This window comes from Gadus macrocephalus, chromosome 17, assembly GCF_031168955.1.
Source record: "Gadus macrocephalus chromosome 17, ASM3116895v1".
Lineage (NCBI taxonomy): Eukaryota > Metazoa > Chordata > Actinopteri > Gadiformes > Gadidae > Gadus > Gadus macrocephalus.
In genome coordinates, this window is record NC_082398.1 from 1,914,683 (window position 1) to 1,931,346 (window position 16,664).

General features: G+C 48.0%; 2 protein-coding genes and 1 long non-coding RNA gene across 3 annotated transcripts in view; 2 read left to right on the forward strand and 1 right to left on the reverse strand.

Moving 5' to 3' along the window:
* Positions 1-2,548: 2,548 nt before the first annotated feature.
* LOC132445514 (cytosolic beta-glucosidase) lies at positions 2,549-6,574 on the reverse strand. Its single transcript, XM_060035574.1, has 5 exons — positions 6,246-6,574; positions 5,551-5,778; positions 4,013-4,806; positions 3,321-3,444; positions 2,549-2,889 (listed from the first exon to the last, which is right to left on the reverse strand). The coding sequence occupies exons 1-5, from the start codon at positions 6,304-6,306 to the stop codon at positions 2,666-2,668; spliced, it is 1,431 nt and encodes a 476-aa protein (XP_059891557.1). The 5' UTR covers positions 6,307-6,574; the 3' UTR covers positions 2,549-2,665.
* On the forward strand, positions 2,774-7,741 carry LOC132445556 (uncharacterized). The gene is made up of 2 exons (XR_009522641.1): positions 2,774-2,914; positions 6,814-7,741. It is a non-coding gene; the product is annotated as an uncharacterized LOC132445556 (long non-coding RNA).
* A 913-nt stretch (positions 7,742-8,654) lies between these two features.
* adgra3 (adhesion G protein-coupled receptor A3) overlaps positions 8,655-16,664 on the forward strand; it is a 37,787-nt gene continuing 29,777 nt past the window's right edge. Inside the window, exon 1 of the mRNA XM_060035535.1 lies at positions 8,655-9,867. Within this exon, the coding sequence (XP_059891518.1) occupies positions 9,650-9,867 (218 nt within the window). The 5' untranslated portion in view covers positions 8,655-9,649. The remainder of the gene's footprint in view (positions 9,868-16,664) is intronic.

Here is a 16,664-nt window from a genome sequence, read left to right on the forward strand (position 1 = left end):
TGTTCCACCCCCCCCCCCCCCCCCTCTCTGGGTCTATCTGTGCCTCGCTCCTCATCCAATCAGAGATGGAGATGTGGCCTCTCGGGCGTGTTCGTCCTCGAGCGGCGCAACACAAATGTGGTGACGAGCGTGCAGCGAGGAATTAACCTACCACGGTACAATGATATGTGCGCACACACACGCACGCACACACACACACACACACAGGCACCGGCACGGACACACACAAGCACATGGCGCACACGAGCACACTGGGCGCGCGTGTGTGTGTCAAATGGGAATAAGGGGAGAAAATGTCTTCAAGGCGGAAAAATATGTGGAATTCACTCTGTTTCCACTAATATGAATTCCCAGCGAAATGTCTGCCAAAGTAGGTCAATGGGATTTAGAAAAGTTTGTGCTGTTTTTCTGGTTATTTTTTTTTCAAATAGTCGCTCGTCAATGGAACACGGGAAAGTGATTATAGGAGAAGAAGGGAGGGTGATGAGCAAGGCTGAGAGAGGGAGAGAGAGCGAGGGGGAGAGGGGGGGGAGAGAGGTACTAGAGACAAACGGGAGCGGTCCGGGGGAGTCCTTCATCAGGTGAGAGATGTTGAAATGTCAAAAAGGTGAAAGGAAAGTTATCAGTGTTTGGCGAGATGAAGAGGGTGCCTGCCGTCCTCTTCATCTTGATAACAAAGCAGCAATCTAATTACAACATTTCCCCTGGGAATATGCATATGAAGGCAATCAGTAAACAGAAAAGGTAATTATTTGCCAGGAGTCGTAGCCTTTTATACCTGTAAGCAACGTGGCAATCCCGGAGATCTCCATTTTCGCATAATTCATTATGAAGATAGTTTATTAGCCGCTAAATTATTTAGCTAATTTATAATAGCTAAATGAGTTCCTCGCTTTTCTGAATATTTTATCAAGGGCTGGCAGATTGTAACTGGTTAAGTTTGGTCCAATACAAATGGAGCCTCCCCGGGTAATTTGCCAGAATATTCCGCGGGGTAAATCTCTGCCAGGGCGAACGTGATTGAATGTTACAATTAAACGTACTAATTCATTGTCAAAAGCAACTTATCTACACACATGATATATTTGGCGCTTAATTGGAAAGCACGTTTAGAAAACGTTTTTTCCTCGGCGACATTCCTCCATCGCGGCCCTAATCAAAATAAATTCTGGCCGCCCGTAATAAATTGAAGTTGAGTATTGGTGGTCCGGGCCTATTAAAGACACTGTACCGTTGCATTATTTAAATGCTAATTAATGTTTCAGCCTCCCAACCGGCAGTGGTAGGCTCACACTATTCAACAGCGCTCACAATTGGCTAATTGCGACATTCCAGTTAATTTCCATTCCATCAAATGAGCCCCAGCAGCGGTTTCGTCATCCATGGACGACTGCAGCCGGCTAACGTTTTAAAACGCCCGTCATCGACCGTTATAACATGACTTCTCTCGGAGGACGAAGTTGCCGAATCGTTCAAACGGCGTTCCTTCTTTTTGTTGCGGTTGATGTTAAAATGCCGGTGAAAAACATTGCAGAATTCGAAGCGAGGCTGACCCCAAGCTTGTGGAAACAGGTTTCAAACACGTGTTTAGTTTACTCCACAACGTCCATGCTGTTGCACTCATAACCATGCAGAGACAAAGAATGGCCAGCCGATACAATAGGCCCCACTGTGCTACTCGCCACTTATATATATTGAGATATCAGTCCAAGTTAGTGTTTCAAAGAGTCTGTCGAGAAGTTGCAGTCTCGCTGCCCGTGGCATTATTCATGCTCCCACAATAGTTTGTTATTCATTACGAGACAAAGCACAATCCAGTCAGCTTGACATAGATGGAAGAGGGCCACCAGGGCATAACTCACATCTGTTCAAAACAATGTGCACAGGCAACTGGATGTCACGATCCACCATGCTTATTAATGCAAACAAACTCTCCCAACACAGAATATAAATGGCCTTTTACTTCACATAGCAGCATAAATATTAATTGTGTTAAGCGTGTGATGTATTGCAGTTTGGGCACAGCTTTAGTTGTTTGTTACTTAAATTGGATCCATTATATTTATCAAGCACCGCACTGTGTCAGGGTTTATTTAAACTGTAGTCCCAGTCACGACGTCGTCTATGTTTGTATATGTTCTGAGTTGCAGTACCCTGATGTACCACAAAGCGGTGCTGTTTGTTTAAAATTGGTCTAAATGGCATAACGTGAATGTCCGGAGGCGGCTAGTCCATTACACATTTTAATCCTAATACTTTATACTAAGTATAGTTACAACGTACAACTAAAGATTGATTATTATTTTGTTTATTATTTTGTGCTGGGAATCAACTTTGGATTTGAAATGAGAAACATAAATGCAGAATATTTATTATTTTATCACCATTTATTACAAGGAATAACATTGCATTCTGATATTAACTGGCTTTTGTGCACTGTGGAGGTTTTCCACTCTGGACTGAAAAAATACCTTATCTGAATGCTTTTTGTTGTTTTATTGAGTCAAAATGATTGTATTTTGGGGCTCGTCTTTGTCTCAACTCCAACTGTGTGTGTGTGTGTGTGTGTGTGTGTGTGTGTGTGTGTGTGTGTGTGTGTGTGTGTGTGTGTGTGTGTGTGTGTGTGTGTGTGTGTTCGTGTGCGTGTGTGTGGTTCACTGCTCTGCTAGCTGCTGGTGAGTTCCCGATGGGCCCGTGATCGGGACCTGTGCTTCGAGATGATCGCTGCGTACTCCCGCCCCGACCGGTACATAGTCCGGGCGCGCTCGTCGTCGGAGAAGTCCACGTGGAACAGGCCGAACCGGGCGCTGTAGCCGTCCGCCCACTCAAAGTTGTCCAGGAGGGACCAGGCGAAGTAACCGCGGACGTCGACCCCGTCCTCTTCAATCGCTGCAGAGATACACGGACAAAGAACGTAAGTACCGACTACTATGAACGATCTACACAACTGGTAAGAGATCGAGGCTTAATTAACTCTACAATCAAGGTCAGGCTTAAAATGGTGTGTGTGTGTGTGTGTGTGTGTGTGTGTGTGTGTGTGTGTGTGTGTGTGTGTGTGTGTGTGTGTGTGTGTGTGTGTGTGTGTGTGTGTCAGTCAATTAAGGTTAGGCTTAATTTTGTAGTCCAACGTTTGTGATGCGACAGTACTGTTTATCCCGCGATGGCATAATTGAGGGTTCCGGCAATAACGGACAGATCGCTTCCCCTCAGATCCCGGGACTCGTAAAACATCCAAAACTAAAGCGAGGGCGACGTATTGGACGTAGGGCGTTTCTCCTCAGCCGAGCCGCTACAGAGTCCTCTCCCTAATTGTCCGTTACCTTTGGCCACCTCCCCGACCGTCTCCCGGTAGAAGGCGGCGCGCTCGCCGTCCTCCATCAGCACGGCCCCCGTCTGGGCGAAGCCGTTCTCGGTGATGTAGACGGCGGGGTGGTTAAAGGTTGCCTGTAAAGTCAGCCGCGGCCGCGTCAGCAAACGATCAATCAAGCGCCCTTTCGGCGCACAAAAACAAAAGGGTCCCCCCCCTCTCTCTCTCTCAGAGCGGGCGCCGTTTAAGCGCTGTGTTTCCACGGCGCCCGGGCTCAAACTAATGGCGTGTGACAAGTCACAACACCAGGAAATTGCTCGTTGGCAAAGCGTTTTCACTCGAATAACTGCCTCTGTGACGGCGCTAATGAAGCAGCGATGTGTTTGTGTGGGGGGGGGCCCCCCCCCGCCGGAGAACAATACAGAACGCCGACCACACACACCGAGGGAGAATCAATAGAAAGATGCTTGACTAATGTCTGTTTGTTTTCATTTAGTTAGCGGCCATTTGTCTCCTTCTAAAGGTGACTGATCGCCGTCTTTAACAACCAAGGCCAGAGCGCCCCCTCCCCCCCCCCCCACACACACACACGGCTCTTCTGTTGTTATGACGACGCGGGCGGGCGTGGGAGCCGACGGCCCACCCCGGGCCCCTGAGCTAACGAGCTACACTCCCCCCAGCCTTCATGACGGCGTGTCCCTTCACCTTGATGTACTTGAGCAGCTGCCTCAGGCCCTGGGGGGCCACGGCCAGCCAGGGCAGCCCGCAGAGGGGCCAGGCCGGGTCCACCACGCCCTCGGCCCCCAGGTCCGTCTTCATGCTGGGGGCCCCCCCGTCGACGCCGCCGCCGCCCCCGTCGACGCTCCGGACCTTGCGGGCGGTGTAGTAGTTCAACGCAAAGAAGTCGGCCGTGCCCAGGGCCGCGGGCTGGTCCCCGGAGAAGCGGGGCAGCCGCACGCCGACCGCCGCCCTCATGACCTCGGGGTAGTCCCCGCTGACGAACAGGGGCCAGGCGAACCAGCCCAGGCTGAAGGCCAGGTAGCGCGCGGCGGCGGCGGCGTCCTCCGCGCTGTCGGCGTCCTCCGGCTCGGCCCAGTCGCTGTTGATCGCCATGGACACCAGCCCGCCCTGCGCGCGGCGGTAGCCGGCGTCGTAGCTGTGCCACGCCAGGGCGTGCGCCCGCAGCATGTGGTGGCCCGCCCGGTACGCCGCCGCGCCCCCCGCCGCCGCCCCCCGGACGCCGGGCGCGTGGAGGCCGTCCTCGTGGCCCAGCTTGGCGCAGACGTACGGCTCGTTGAGGGTGATCCACAGCCTCACGCGGTCGCCGAACGCGCCGAAGCAGAAGCGGGCGTAGGCGTCGAAGAGGGCGGGCGTGTCGGGCGACTGCCAGCCCCCCCGGTCCTGCAGGGCCTGGGGCAGGTCGAAGTGGTAGAGGGTCACCATGGGGGTCACGCCGCGGGCGAGGAGGCCGTCCAGAAGCTGGTTGTAGTACCGCACGCCTGTGGAGCGCGGACAAAGAGCACGATGTTATGATGGGGGGGGGGGATCCCTGTCGTACGCAGGATAGTGGATCCCAGGAGGTGTCTGTGGGGGAGGGGGTGCGGATGATGGCCGGTCACCGGTGTGCACAGGTTAAACCAACCGTCTCCACAAGCACTCATTTGGGTTCTCCTACACGCCAGCGGAGCACCCTCGCCATGTTCATTAACCGAGGAGCCCAGAGAGCCCAGTGTGGCAGCCACCTCGGTGGCACGTAGTCGGTAGCGGGTTGAGTGAGTGGTAACCGGAAGGTTGCTAGTTCGATCCCCGGCTCCTCATAGAGTGTTGAGGTGTCCCTGATTATGACGCCTCACTCCGAGTGCTCCTGACGAGCTGGGCGTCGCCCTGCATGGCTGTCTCCGCCTCCTCAAGGTAAATGTAGTCATTGACTTTGGGCTGCTCGATTATGGGAAAAATCGCGATTATTTTGGTCGATATTGAAATCACGATTATTCAAACGATTATTTTTGAGTTTGAAAACATGTTGTATATTTATTCAGCATGCCTCTCCCAAAAAAAACATTGAACTTTGAAATGTCATTTTAAAAATTACACAAAATGGTCAAAAGAAAATGTTCCAGTCTAAAATAATATACAGATATGTATCCAGCTGTTGCCCTTTCTATAAAAATAAAAAAAAGTGTGAATTTTGTGATTAATCGCCCAGCACTACATTGATTGTGGTCAGTGTGTAAACTACGAGCCTTGTTGATTGACGTGTCCCGTGGTCCCGTCGGGGAGGAGGCGGGACCAGGAGAGCGACAGGCGGTAGTGGGTGAGGCCTAGCTCCTCGATGCACCGCAGGTCTTCCTCCCAGAGATGGTAGCTGTTGCAGGAGACGTCTCCAGTGTGACGCTCAAACACCGAACTGTCATCCCGGTGGCAGAACGCGTCCCAGATGCTCTCCCCCTTGCCGTCCGCGTCCCAACCCCCTGCGTGAACACACACACACGGACCCGGGTTAAAACAAACTAAGAAACGAGGCGCCCGGTGGTTCACCCGGTAGAGCGCGTACCGTTATGGCCCAGTCCTTACCGCAGCGACGGTCCTTTGCTGCTTGTCTTCCCCTCTCTCTCCCATACCTGCATTCTTACTCAACAATAAAAAGGATAAAACCTTCAAAAAATATATGCAGAGTCCCTGCATGGCAATAGCACGCTTATGAGTGTATGTGATGAGAGTTGGTGGTGGTTGAGGTCCTGATGAGAAAACTATTTGAATCCTTTGCGGTGTCGTTGTTTCGGGCTAGGAGTGACTTTGAAAATCTAAATATCTAAATAAAGCATAGAATTCATGAATTAAAATCAGTCCGTAGAGTTAACCCAACTTTTGCAACTATCTCTCGCTTTCCATCGATGCGTCTTGTGTGTTGATATCGCGGTGTTTGAGGCCTCCATACCTTCTATTTGATAGGCGGCCGTGGACGCTCCCCATGCAAAGTCCTCTGGAAACATGTTCATACTCGGGTCATCACTGTGTGTGGTCGATGCTAATTATGATATCTTCCTGCAGAACTGTACGGATGCGTCTGCAGCGGAGTTTGACAGGATGCACGCTTCCGATTGGACCGCGTCTTTGTCCTTTCCGCATGCGCGCTGCGCATTTAAAAATGTAAATACGGTAAAGAATAATTTGAGAATATTAATAACAAAATACATAGTTTGATGACTTCTGAGGTAGCGTGGGAACTTGGGAGATGTTGTCTTCACCACCACGGCGGGTTCAAAGCCCTTCTGACGTTAAATCATGTTCACCAACGGGATATTATTAACCTTATAGTCACGTGAAGTTAAGTCACGTGATTTTATTCTAATGAAATTGCAGCCGATGAAAACAGTCAATCAATCAAATTTAACCACAGTTGGGTCGAATCCCCAAACAGCTGTAGATCGTGTTAAAAAGGAACTTTAAACTTCTGTAATCCGTGGTAAAAGCAACCATATATATATATATATATATGTTTAAAGATATTGGATATTCTACCCCCGCGCTCTGAATAACATCGATGTGACCACTATGACCGGGGGACTGAAGACCTGTCCCCAGTGTGTGTCCCATGCGTCCAGTGGTCTTCCTCTACGCCCAGCAGAGGGCGCTGGTCTCCCCGCGGCAGCGGTGCTGGGACCCAGACCGACCTATAGGGCCGGTGGATCGTTCCTCCACAAGCCAACATTGATGTATATCACTTGATTTAATGAAATGGAGTTATTAAAAGGGTAATAATGTATTAGTCATTTTATAAGTACGAGCCTGCTTTTCAGATTGTCTTTATATTTTGGAGTATATTCAGCATGCTTCAACATTCCTTCAGCTTTCTCTGTTGAGTCTACAGGGTTCTCATGTGCGTCATGCTGTTTCGTGCATTGCTTATTTTAATATGTGGCAATAAAGTATGTTTTGACACACACAGACACACACACACACACACACTGGTGTTGTGTGAATATAAATGGATGTATCTTGTTTGCGATACAATCCTCTTGCTATTAAGTCACGTCTATTCTAATATCAGTATAACTTCCGAGCAGCTCAGAGCTCAACGGAGATGGCCCTTGTTACCATGGTGACCAGGCCTGTCCATGGTCGACTTTGTGTTCAATTCAACTTGAGGAATTTGCAGACCTGGGTTCAAGTCCCACCAAGAACATGCTCTGTACTATTTTGGAAACAATGTCATGTCATTTGACCCCTGGGCGAGAGGGGCCTCTAAATCTTATCTCACCTAGGGCGCCAAAATGTCTAGTGCCGTCCCTGTCCGGGTTCAACTCTCAACTAGAACGCGCTCCTTGGAATTCCAACTTGATACAACAAACAGCTCCATTGCTAATGCTGTTGGCGATCAATAAATAATGTCACATGATTGTAAGGTAAATAATAAACTCTCGCATGATCCAAGTCGGTGTTTCAGTGAGCATGTGAGCTGTTGAGGATCTGTTCTGGGGACACAGATTTGATTCCTGCAATGTTTTTCTTTTCTGGGAATCACAGTCTGGTGAATGGTTGTGAATAGATGATTGTGAATGAGTTCATTTAAAGCTATTAAATATTCTGGATCCTGCTAAATTATTACCTTCACAGCTCTCGCAAAGCCTTATTTCCATAATATTTTGGCTTAAACAATGTAAACTATATATATGTATAGACTTAGTTGTTTTTTGGGAAGGCAACAGCGTGTAAAGATGGTAGGGGGTAACTTGAGAGGACAGCTGTACCAGCAGCAGAAGTTCAGGGACTGTTTCTTCATCAATCAGGGTAAAAACGGGGCTGTTGATTGGTTCAGGGAATTAGATCAAAGGTTCTGATTGGGGGAATTGCCAGTGCATCATTGTGTGTGATGTCAAGTATAAACTCAGACCAAATTATGCAGTGTCTCAGTGATCGAACGGACGAGACGCTTAGACTATTTGAAACCAGACTCGATGTTGTAGTGTACAACTACTACAAATCCCCCTGGTTCTTAAAAAATAAAATAACTCAGAAATGTTTATATGAACACTTAGTGGAGTTACTTGTTTGAGGAAAAATTGCCGTCAAATGAAAACTAACACACCCTTATTTTAAATCACACATTTCAAATCCCTAAAAAAAATACAGCCTGCTTGCACATTTACCAAATTAATGTTTGTTCAACGTTTCACTAAAGTGGCGAAAAGCAATTCAAATCCAATTTTCTACATTATAAAGAAAAAAATGGAGTGTTACATTTGAAATACTCAGTCAGCCTGGGAGATTATACTCCATATTGTTTGTAACTTTTTTGGGAGCAATGTCTGCCTACTCTCTGACGTCACCGCTGGAGAGAGCGCATCACGGCGCCGGGGGCCAGACTGCGGAAGAGGAGGTCCTGGGACTGTGCTCCACCGCTCTGAACCTGAACCGATCCTCGGAATATCACTTTTTAAGGAATTAGGAACTAGAAAGTAACAATTTACGTATTTATTTGGATCTATCCCAGGTACCCGGCTGATTATCTGCGGTCCAACCCCAACCCTTAAAGGACGCCATCTATTGTTTTGGTGGCACTTTGAGCTCACTACTTTTCCTCTGACCGAAAACTGAGAGAATTTCTTCAGGGGAAAGAAAAAAAGTTGTAAAAATCGTGCAGCAGCGCCAGCGAGCGAACTTTCTGCGAACTGCGCCTGCGTGTTGGAGCGAAATTGGACGAAGCAGGGGTTCACGGGTCCCTGGTTTAACTTTCGGATGGTCGAAGTGAGGAATATTACGAGTTAAAGTTGGTCTTCGCTGTTGGATACGCTGGGAATAACCCTGCAGCTGTCTGCGGTACTCACACTACATCCCCGCTCGGATGTGCGCACAGCGCAACAAAGGAGCCCCCCAGACCCCAGGAGTGGTTGTTGTTGGAGGATTTTAACTCTTCTCTTCCTGGACGTTGTAGCGACTGATCGCTGGGGAACACGGGATCTTCTCCTGGTTCTCCCTTAGCCCGGAGCAGGACGGAATGGATTACTAAACGAACCCACTGGCAGACAAAGAAGGAGACCCCCCCTCCTTGTTGGCTTGACGCGCCGAGTTACGCGTAGCCTCGTTGAGAATGGAGGGCGAAGGGTTTCGAGTCGTCGCCTTAAAACAACTCTTCTCGACATGGCAAAGCGTCTGTTTTCGCCCCCCTGCGGATCCCACTGCGTTTTAAAAACGAGACGCGCTTCCCAGACCCCCCGTCCCGCTCCCCAGGCCCCCGTCCCGCTCCCCAGACCCCCGTCCGTCTCCCGAGACCCCCCGTCCTGCCCACCGTGTTCCCCCCTCACACGACGGGGACATTTCTAATCTGGAAAAGGGGGTGTTATGATTGCGGATATGCTCCGGTTGTTGGTGGTTCTGCTGCTCCTGGGCAGTGGGGCTGCCGTGTCCTACTCCGACTGCAAACCCTACAACGAACGCACCAAAGGCGCAGCGAGACCCCTCGCACCAAACGCCACGGACGACAAGAAGGTGTTTTGCAGCAACATTGAACTCGATCAGGTGCTGCCCTTCGATTCCTTCCCCAACAGGACAGTCACCCTGTGAGTATGACACGAATCACCCACGACCATTATAATCGTTATCATGCCCCATGTTCCGAGAGATGTGGAAGGTGGTCCCTTCTAAGGGCCCCAAATCGTAATGATACGAAGGCTAATTGAATGTAGGCTGGATGTTTAAGGTGCGTTGTGTGATGACCCACTTGTAGGATGGGACTTGGCCTATTATAATTGAGCTCATTTGGATGGATGAGTTCACACGATGTGTGTTATTTGGCTCTTGATACCTGCTGAGACATGCTTTGAAATCGTGGTAACTAATACACACTTTGTATCGGGGTGGTACACTGTTGGGCACACTTGTGTGTCAAAGGCTTGTGTGTGCAGCAATGGGTCTCTGTAGACCCCCTAAATAATGGGACCGACTGAAAGGGAACTCCACTTCAGTTTGGGAACTCGTTTCAATTTTTTGTATCAAACCATATAAAACATATTGGTTATGAAATCACTTGTATTTGTGGAGTGTGATGCTGGTTACTGTGACAACACTGGGGCTGTTGGCAGTGGCTGAGAGGCAATAAAACAAGAATCAAACAAGGTGGTTTGCCTGTATTACAGGCATGTGGGACACGTTTAGTGACTAGTTTATCAGACCTAGTTTTTCAGAAAAAGCGTTCTGGTTTGGACAGTTCCCTATCTCCTACACTTATACACAAGGTCAAACTTACCTGTTTGACCTTATGATAAGTCAGTCTGTCTTTTATTAGTTCTTCTTCTTGGCTCGCTTTGCGTCTACCAATACAGCCAAAAGGCAGACATTGGTGTCTAGGTTTTCTTTGGGTTGTTTGTCTTCAAGCTTGGCAGTGATGAATGGATGAAGGTAAAGCCAGCGTCTGCACGGCCCTCACAGAGCAGACTAGCAGAACGGTAGATTGCAGGGGTCTTCAAGTTCCTACTTGTCTCCGCGATGCCCTCTTTTCCCAAGACATGTTCCGTCACCTTTGGTACTACACAAGTAGCCTGTCTCTTGACAATTGCTGCTTAAAATCGAGCCTCAGATCGTCTTCAAAGCCCTTCCCCTGCTCCAGAAAGTGCCAATGAAGCAGTGGTTCCTGTTGACGGCACCGTTTGGGGCAGGCGGGCGGGCGGACGGGTGTTGATTTATGGTATGTAAAGTCGCCCGTCCTCCCTGGAGGTGATGCATTCTGTGTGTTTTTACGACTCGCGGTTGGGGATGATGATGGCGCTACGGCCTCGGGTTTTATTCCAGACTGCTGTAAACGCAGACGAGCGCATCGTATCCGCTTGACGGGCCGTCATTTCCTTGTGGGTTTACACAACGAAAGGTCTGAAGCCATTGACATGTTTTAAGAAGTTTAACTTTGTTAGAACATTCTGATTTTTCCTGTCGTACCTGAGATCAGGGAGAGGTGTCGTGGCCCCTCACCATCTCACTGAACACCTCGGTATGTTTTTCTTCAGTTTCATCAAAGAAAAAGTGAATAAAAGCCATTCATAACTGGCGTTGGCACTACATTGTGGTCCAATGAGGTGATGTTTCAAGCTAACTGATGTTGGCTGAAACCATGTGGTGAAAATAAAGCAGACGCCAGAATAATTTACATCATAACGCAACAGTTGGGACCACAATGTGATTTTGACCCGTGGGCCTTTCACTGGGACGTCATGTTTATAGCCATGCCAGATCCCCCTATTAAAGCCCTTCATTCCCTAACCTGACGTTGCCAGACTCGAGACTAGAGAAAATAATTAAACTCTGGCTTTACTTTGGCTGTCTGCAGTCACCGGTCACGCTCATAACATGGTTTTCTATAGGCTGTGTTGGGCTACGGCCGCGATGTAAATGGGACTGAATAGCGTGCATACTTGAATCCCCGGTGATGGTAAACAGACCCTCATCTTTGGTTTGTTTTGGATGTGATCCAGGATTTCCTCTTGGACACTGCCAGATAAGAAGGAGCTGGAGTTAGCTGGAAATGTTTGTTACAAAGTACTTATGACTCATCATCTACTACGACTAGTACTAAGTTTACACCTAACTTTGTAGACTTTCGAGGTTGATGTTATTGAAGTTGTTATAAGTTGGTGTTATGGAGGCTAGTTTAAAAACAAAGTCATGGATATTTTCAAATGCTGTGGAATGTTTTTTTTTAGGCTGCATTGAGAAACATCCCCCCCCCCCCCTTCACATGAAAGGCCCTGTCAGGAAACAGTATCACAAGGTTTGATTAGAGACATTTGTCGTACTTCAGCTCCCTGTTTGTTGTACTCCAGTTTTCCATCTGGCGGTTGGCTGATATCCGTTGTACCTCTGTTAATGTGAGGTCAGCTCCCCTATAGAAAGACACATGTGTATGTACGAACAGGCTGCATTTGTTTTTTCAAAATGGCTGCATACTTGGGTTGACTCATTGCCAAACTCAATTAATCCAGAACCAGGAAAAAGAATACCCCTTAGGACTCATACTGCGCCCTTAAAGTGTATACACGTTCAAATGGTTAAGCTAGTATTATCTTACCTAACCTGTGGAATGCATAGCTTGTCTCCATCTTAGCTAGCCAACTGAATGGTTCTCTGTGGGGGAAAAAAGGATGAGAGATGCATTCGTACGCTCCAAATAATCCCACATGCCTAAGTAATCGGAGAGGAAATGACACAAATGTGTTTACTGTTGGGAAAACACAAGTATTATTTCCAGGGCTGTGCAGCAGCTGTGTGTGTGTGTGTGTGTGTGTGTGTGTGTGTGTGTGTGTGTGTGTGTGTGTGTGTGTGTGTGTGTGTGTGTGTGTGTGTGTGTGTGTGTGTGTGTGTGTGTGTGTGTGTGTGTGTGTGTGTGTGTGTGTGTGTGTGTGTGTGTGTGTGCACATGAGCGTTTATTCTAGTGTCCACTCGCTGCTCATATTTCGGCCTTGGTGGGTGCATTACCGCCAAACCGGAGCACTAGTATGTTGGTAGCCTGCCCTACACGACTGTAGTTCTGCTGTTCCCTCTCTGCTCGAGTATCTTTGCACTATACTCTTACCCAGAAGCCAATGGGGTGGAGCTGGCCACACCTGGCCCCGGCCCATGCACACAGATAGAGAGAGAGGCACTGGTTTAATGTTGGGGGCGAAGAGGCAGGGATTTCCTCCTGGGCCACAGGAAATGCCCACGCAGTTTGATGACCCATCAGAGTGCAGTAAAGTGTCTGGGTTCACCACCGTCGGTGAAACCGCGGGCTAAGGCCCCGGACACATCTGGTTATTTTACTGCAGGTTAAAAGATTTGAGGGCCGAGGGTAAAGAAAAGGAAAAGCCTAAAACCATCGTTAATTATTTTGTCCATTTCGTGGACATGATGCATCATGCGTAGTTAGTTACTCCGCTTGTTTTTGTATAAAGTATCCAAAGTCAAGTGTCGTTACGTCAGGACAGTTGAGGCTGTTAAGTCCATCTGCATAGTGTGATCCTGTGTGGCTCATGGGGTCCGTCATGCGTCGCCTGCGGCTACAAAGATCTTGTTTTCCTTTCGGCGTTTTGGGCAAGCATGAGTGCTAAAGCAACACTTGAATGTTTGCCTTTGTCAGGAGACCGGAAAAGGGGAAAATCCCATAGGCCGGCCACTGACAGCTGTAGAAGTCAGTCCGTCCTCCGACCCGCATTGGTGGAGCAGCGTTGGAGCGCTTTGTTTTATCACGCCGTACCAAGGCTTAATTCCGTGTCTGTTGACTGAGGAGGAGGAGGAGGAGGAGGAGGAGGAGGAGTTAAGTCAGGTACGAGGAGGAGTTAAGGCAGGTACGAGGAGGAGTTAAGGCAGGTACGAGGAGGAGTTAAGGCAGGTACGAGGGAGGTAGACATGCTGGTTTCTGTTTCTGTGACCGCTGATGACCCTTTGTGACTTGTTTGCGTTCCGCCTCACGCTTCCACTCAGCCATAGGAAGAGTTGAGTGAGTGAGTCGGAATGTGGTCTCCTATACATTCCCCTGATAATTGTGTTGGGTCCATGTTGAATGGCATTATCATCAGTCTTATGAATTCGACAAAGGGATACAGAAAGTGGCAAGAATTACTTGTGATTATATTATTGCATTTCCATCAATGTGCACAGATAGATGCTCTTTATCGCTATTATGAGTAGTAGCTAGCTTAAAAATTACAATGACAAATCCTAGGTACTCAAAATACATTTACGACACATCTAACCCTTTATCGTGAGCGTCATATTTGCTGTAGGAATTGTGCATTATATTACTAAATCAGATGGTTTGGTTTATAGTTTCAATTAATGTGTCCCTGCAGAGATGACTACTGAACGATTTGAAAGCATTCTTCAAACAATTATTGTTGGCTTCCATGAGACATGTTTTCAGCCCTGAAACCGATTAATAATTCAGAACACTCAAATATGCATTTCAATATTTTGAGGGATAGCAGCACATGGACAACTGTGTTCTCTAGTAAACAATGGATTGTGTCTTCTTGAATTCTGTCTTCTTGCACGGCAACATGTTGGTGTGCTACAGTGAATCGAGACAGGTCTTGTGACACCACGCAAACCTCCCACTGCTATTAGCCATGACATAAACACATCACCCGTTACAGCTCTAATACTTAGAGACTCAGGCATGAAAACGGCAGGTTGGGTTGTTCTGAAGTGACTTCAAAGTATCAGAGATCTGACTCTGGGCCGTGTTCTGGGAACTCAAAAACATCTCCGTCGAAGGCCTAAATGGAAGCGACTGCTTATGCTTCCTCGGTTGTATATTTGTAACAGAGCTATCCTTCTGCTCAAAATTATTAGTGAAAACTTGACTGCTGCTGAAAGTTGGCTTATGGGGACGCGCAGTTCTCATCGCCAGAGTTATTGCTGAATTATTAAATGTAAGCCTCTTAAGTCATTGAAAGTATATATTTCTAAACGCATTCCACCATCCGCTGTAACTCACAACAGCACTTTGAGCTTCTCTGGGAGTCGGTGCGGGTTCCTTCAGCGGTTCCGACCTGGCTTAGGCTCTGAACTGCCTTTATCTGTGGATCAAGATAAGCCCCACTCCCCTCCTGTTCTGGTGAAGGCCCTCATAAGAATTCCTCTGGCTTCTCTGTCAGTCTGAGGCGGCGAGGAAGCTGCTCAGACATCCCCAGGGAACGGGAACGGGATGGGGGGGGGGGGGGGGGGGGGGCGGGTGAATATGCAAAGATAAACCGTCATGCATTTAAGAGGGTTTAAACCAAATGTTTTAACTGCATTTACCGAGGCAGGCGGGTTACTGGGCTACGTTAAGTGAAATTTACTGGATGCAATGGCCTCCAAGACCGTAAAAGGATTTCCATTTTCAGGAGGGTGTAGAATACCAAAATGATTTCCATTTTCCATTGCATGGCTTTGCTTTCTCCTTGACTAAACCATTGGTTTTAATCTATTATTGGCTATAATCGAATGCCTAGTTTGACGGTATCAATGGCTAGCTAATGTAAAGTTCATACCATGGGTTAAATTGGTACAGTCGATGCATCATTGGTCATTTTGAATTGCCTGTTTATGTTGTGTCATGCGTGTCTTGGGTGTCCGTAGATGTCTCAGACTCAATGACCTCTCAACGGAGAGATTCCATTCAATCCGGAGCAGAACATGAGCTAACCTTAACTTGGCAAATTAGCCTACGTACCTAGCCCAAACGGGCTAATGCAACATATAGGAGGCCTTGTGCGTTGAAACCCAAGCGCTTGTATTCACACAAGGTCATGCTGCTGTGACCAGGGACAGGAAGTAGTACAGTTCGAAGGTACCGTCAACCAAGTTTCCGTTGTTATTGTGGAAAATCTTTAAGGGAAAGAGGATTCTAATTCCGAACAGCAGGGATTGATTGAGATAATTGAAAGAGTCAAAAGTTGGACTCTGATCACATTTGTGTCCAGACATCAGATTTTGAAATTGATTTCACGGACGTATGGTGTATTTACACAGCAGTTATGTTTAAGAGGAATAAATTGCTATGTAAACCTCGTTTACGTCTTTCACGTGTGCACAGGAAAGCATTTCCGCAGCGGATGGCTGCATGCAATGTAATATTCATTTTTCAACAGAGTAATTTTTTTCATGAAGATGGAAAATACTGACAATTAGTCAGGGATGTTCAACGTTTGGATCCTGTGCCATAGACCCGGGTTCAGCCAGAGTTCAGCATGCTCACATTTAAGATGAATTTTGCCGTTGCCATCTGTTGGCCACGGCAAAACTAGGCATTCCCCACTGAAGTTGTTCAACGTGACTCGTTGTCTTCAACAGAGGGCCCATGTCTTTCCCCTGTAGTGTCAGACTATGACGGACTGCAGACATTCAAACATACGTTACGTCTGTGGGAAGAAGCTCCAAAACAACGGCAAAGTCAAGCATACAAATCATGTATTTCTATCCCTCTCCCTTCACACTATCTCTGTCCGTCGAGCGGTTGAACGCCAAACGCCCGAGTATCCAGTGACACAGTCAGCCCCAACCCTGTAATAAAACAAGCCCCCAACACCCGATAATGACTGCAATTCGGCCCCGGGATGTGGCTGCCGCCAACACGCATGTCCCCCACCGCATCCCCTTCCCGTTAGCCAGAAATGTAGGCTAACCGCCGAGTCCCTATTTGGTTTCCTCCCCAGTGTTGCCATCGGGCAGAGTGGATTTAGAGTTGGCACTCGTTGGCAGGTCTTTAGGGCCCGGAGATGAGCTCTGGCAGTTGTCTGATTTCAAGAGCTAGAGGGGAAGTCACTGGAGTTACGGGAAATGTGTTTGGCAGTTAATGAATTATTCAAGTCAAATGTGTACTCTGGGTTTATTTGCAATATCGTTA

Bases quoted from the DNA above. Each gene is read 5' to 3' on its own strand.
- LOC132445514 (XM_060035574.1), bottom strand. From the start codon at position 6,306: ATGAACATGTTTCCAGAGGACTTTGCATGGGGAGCGTCCACGGCCGCC. The intron at 3,445-4,012 runs GTGAAGGGACAC...CTGACTTTACAG, and splicing joins AGCTGCTCAAGTACATCAAG to GCAACCTTTAACCACCCCGC. The intron at 2,890-3,320 runs GTAACGGACAAT...GTATCTCTGCAG, and splicing joins GGTCGGGGAGGTGGCCAAAG to CGATTGAAGAGGACGGGGTC.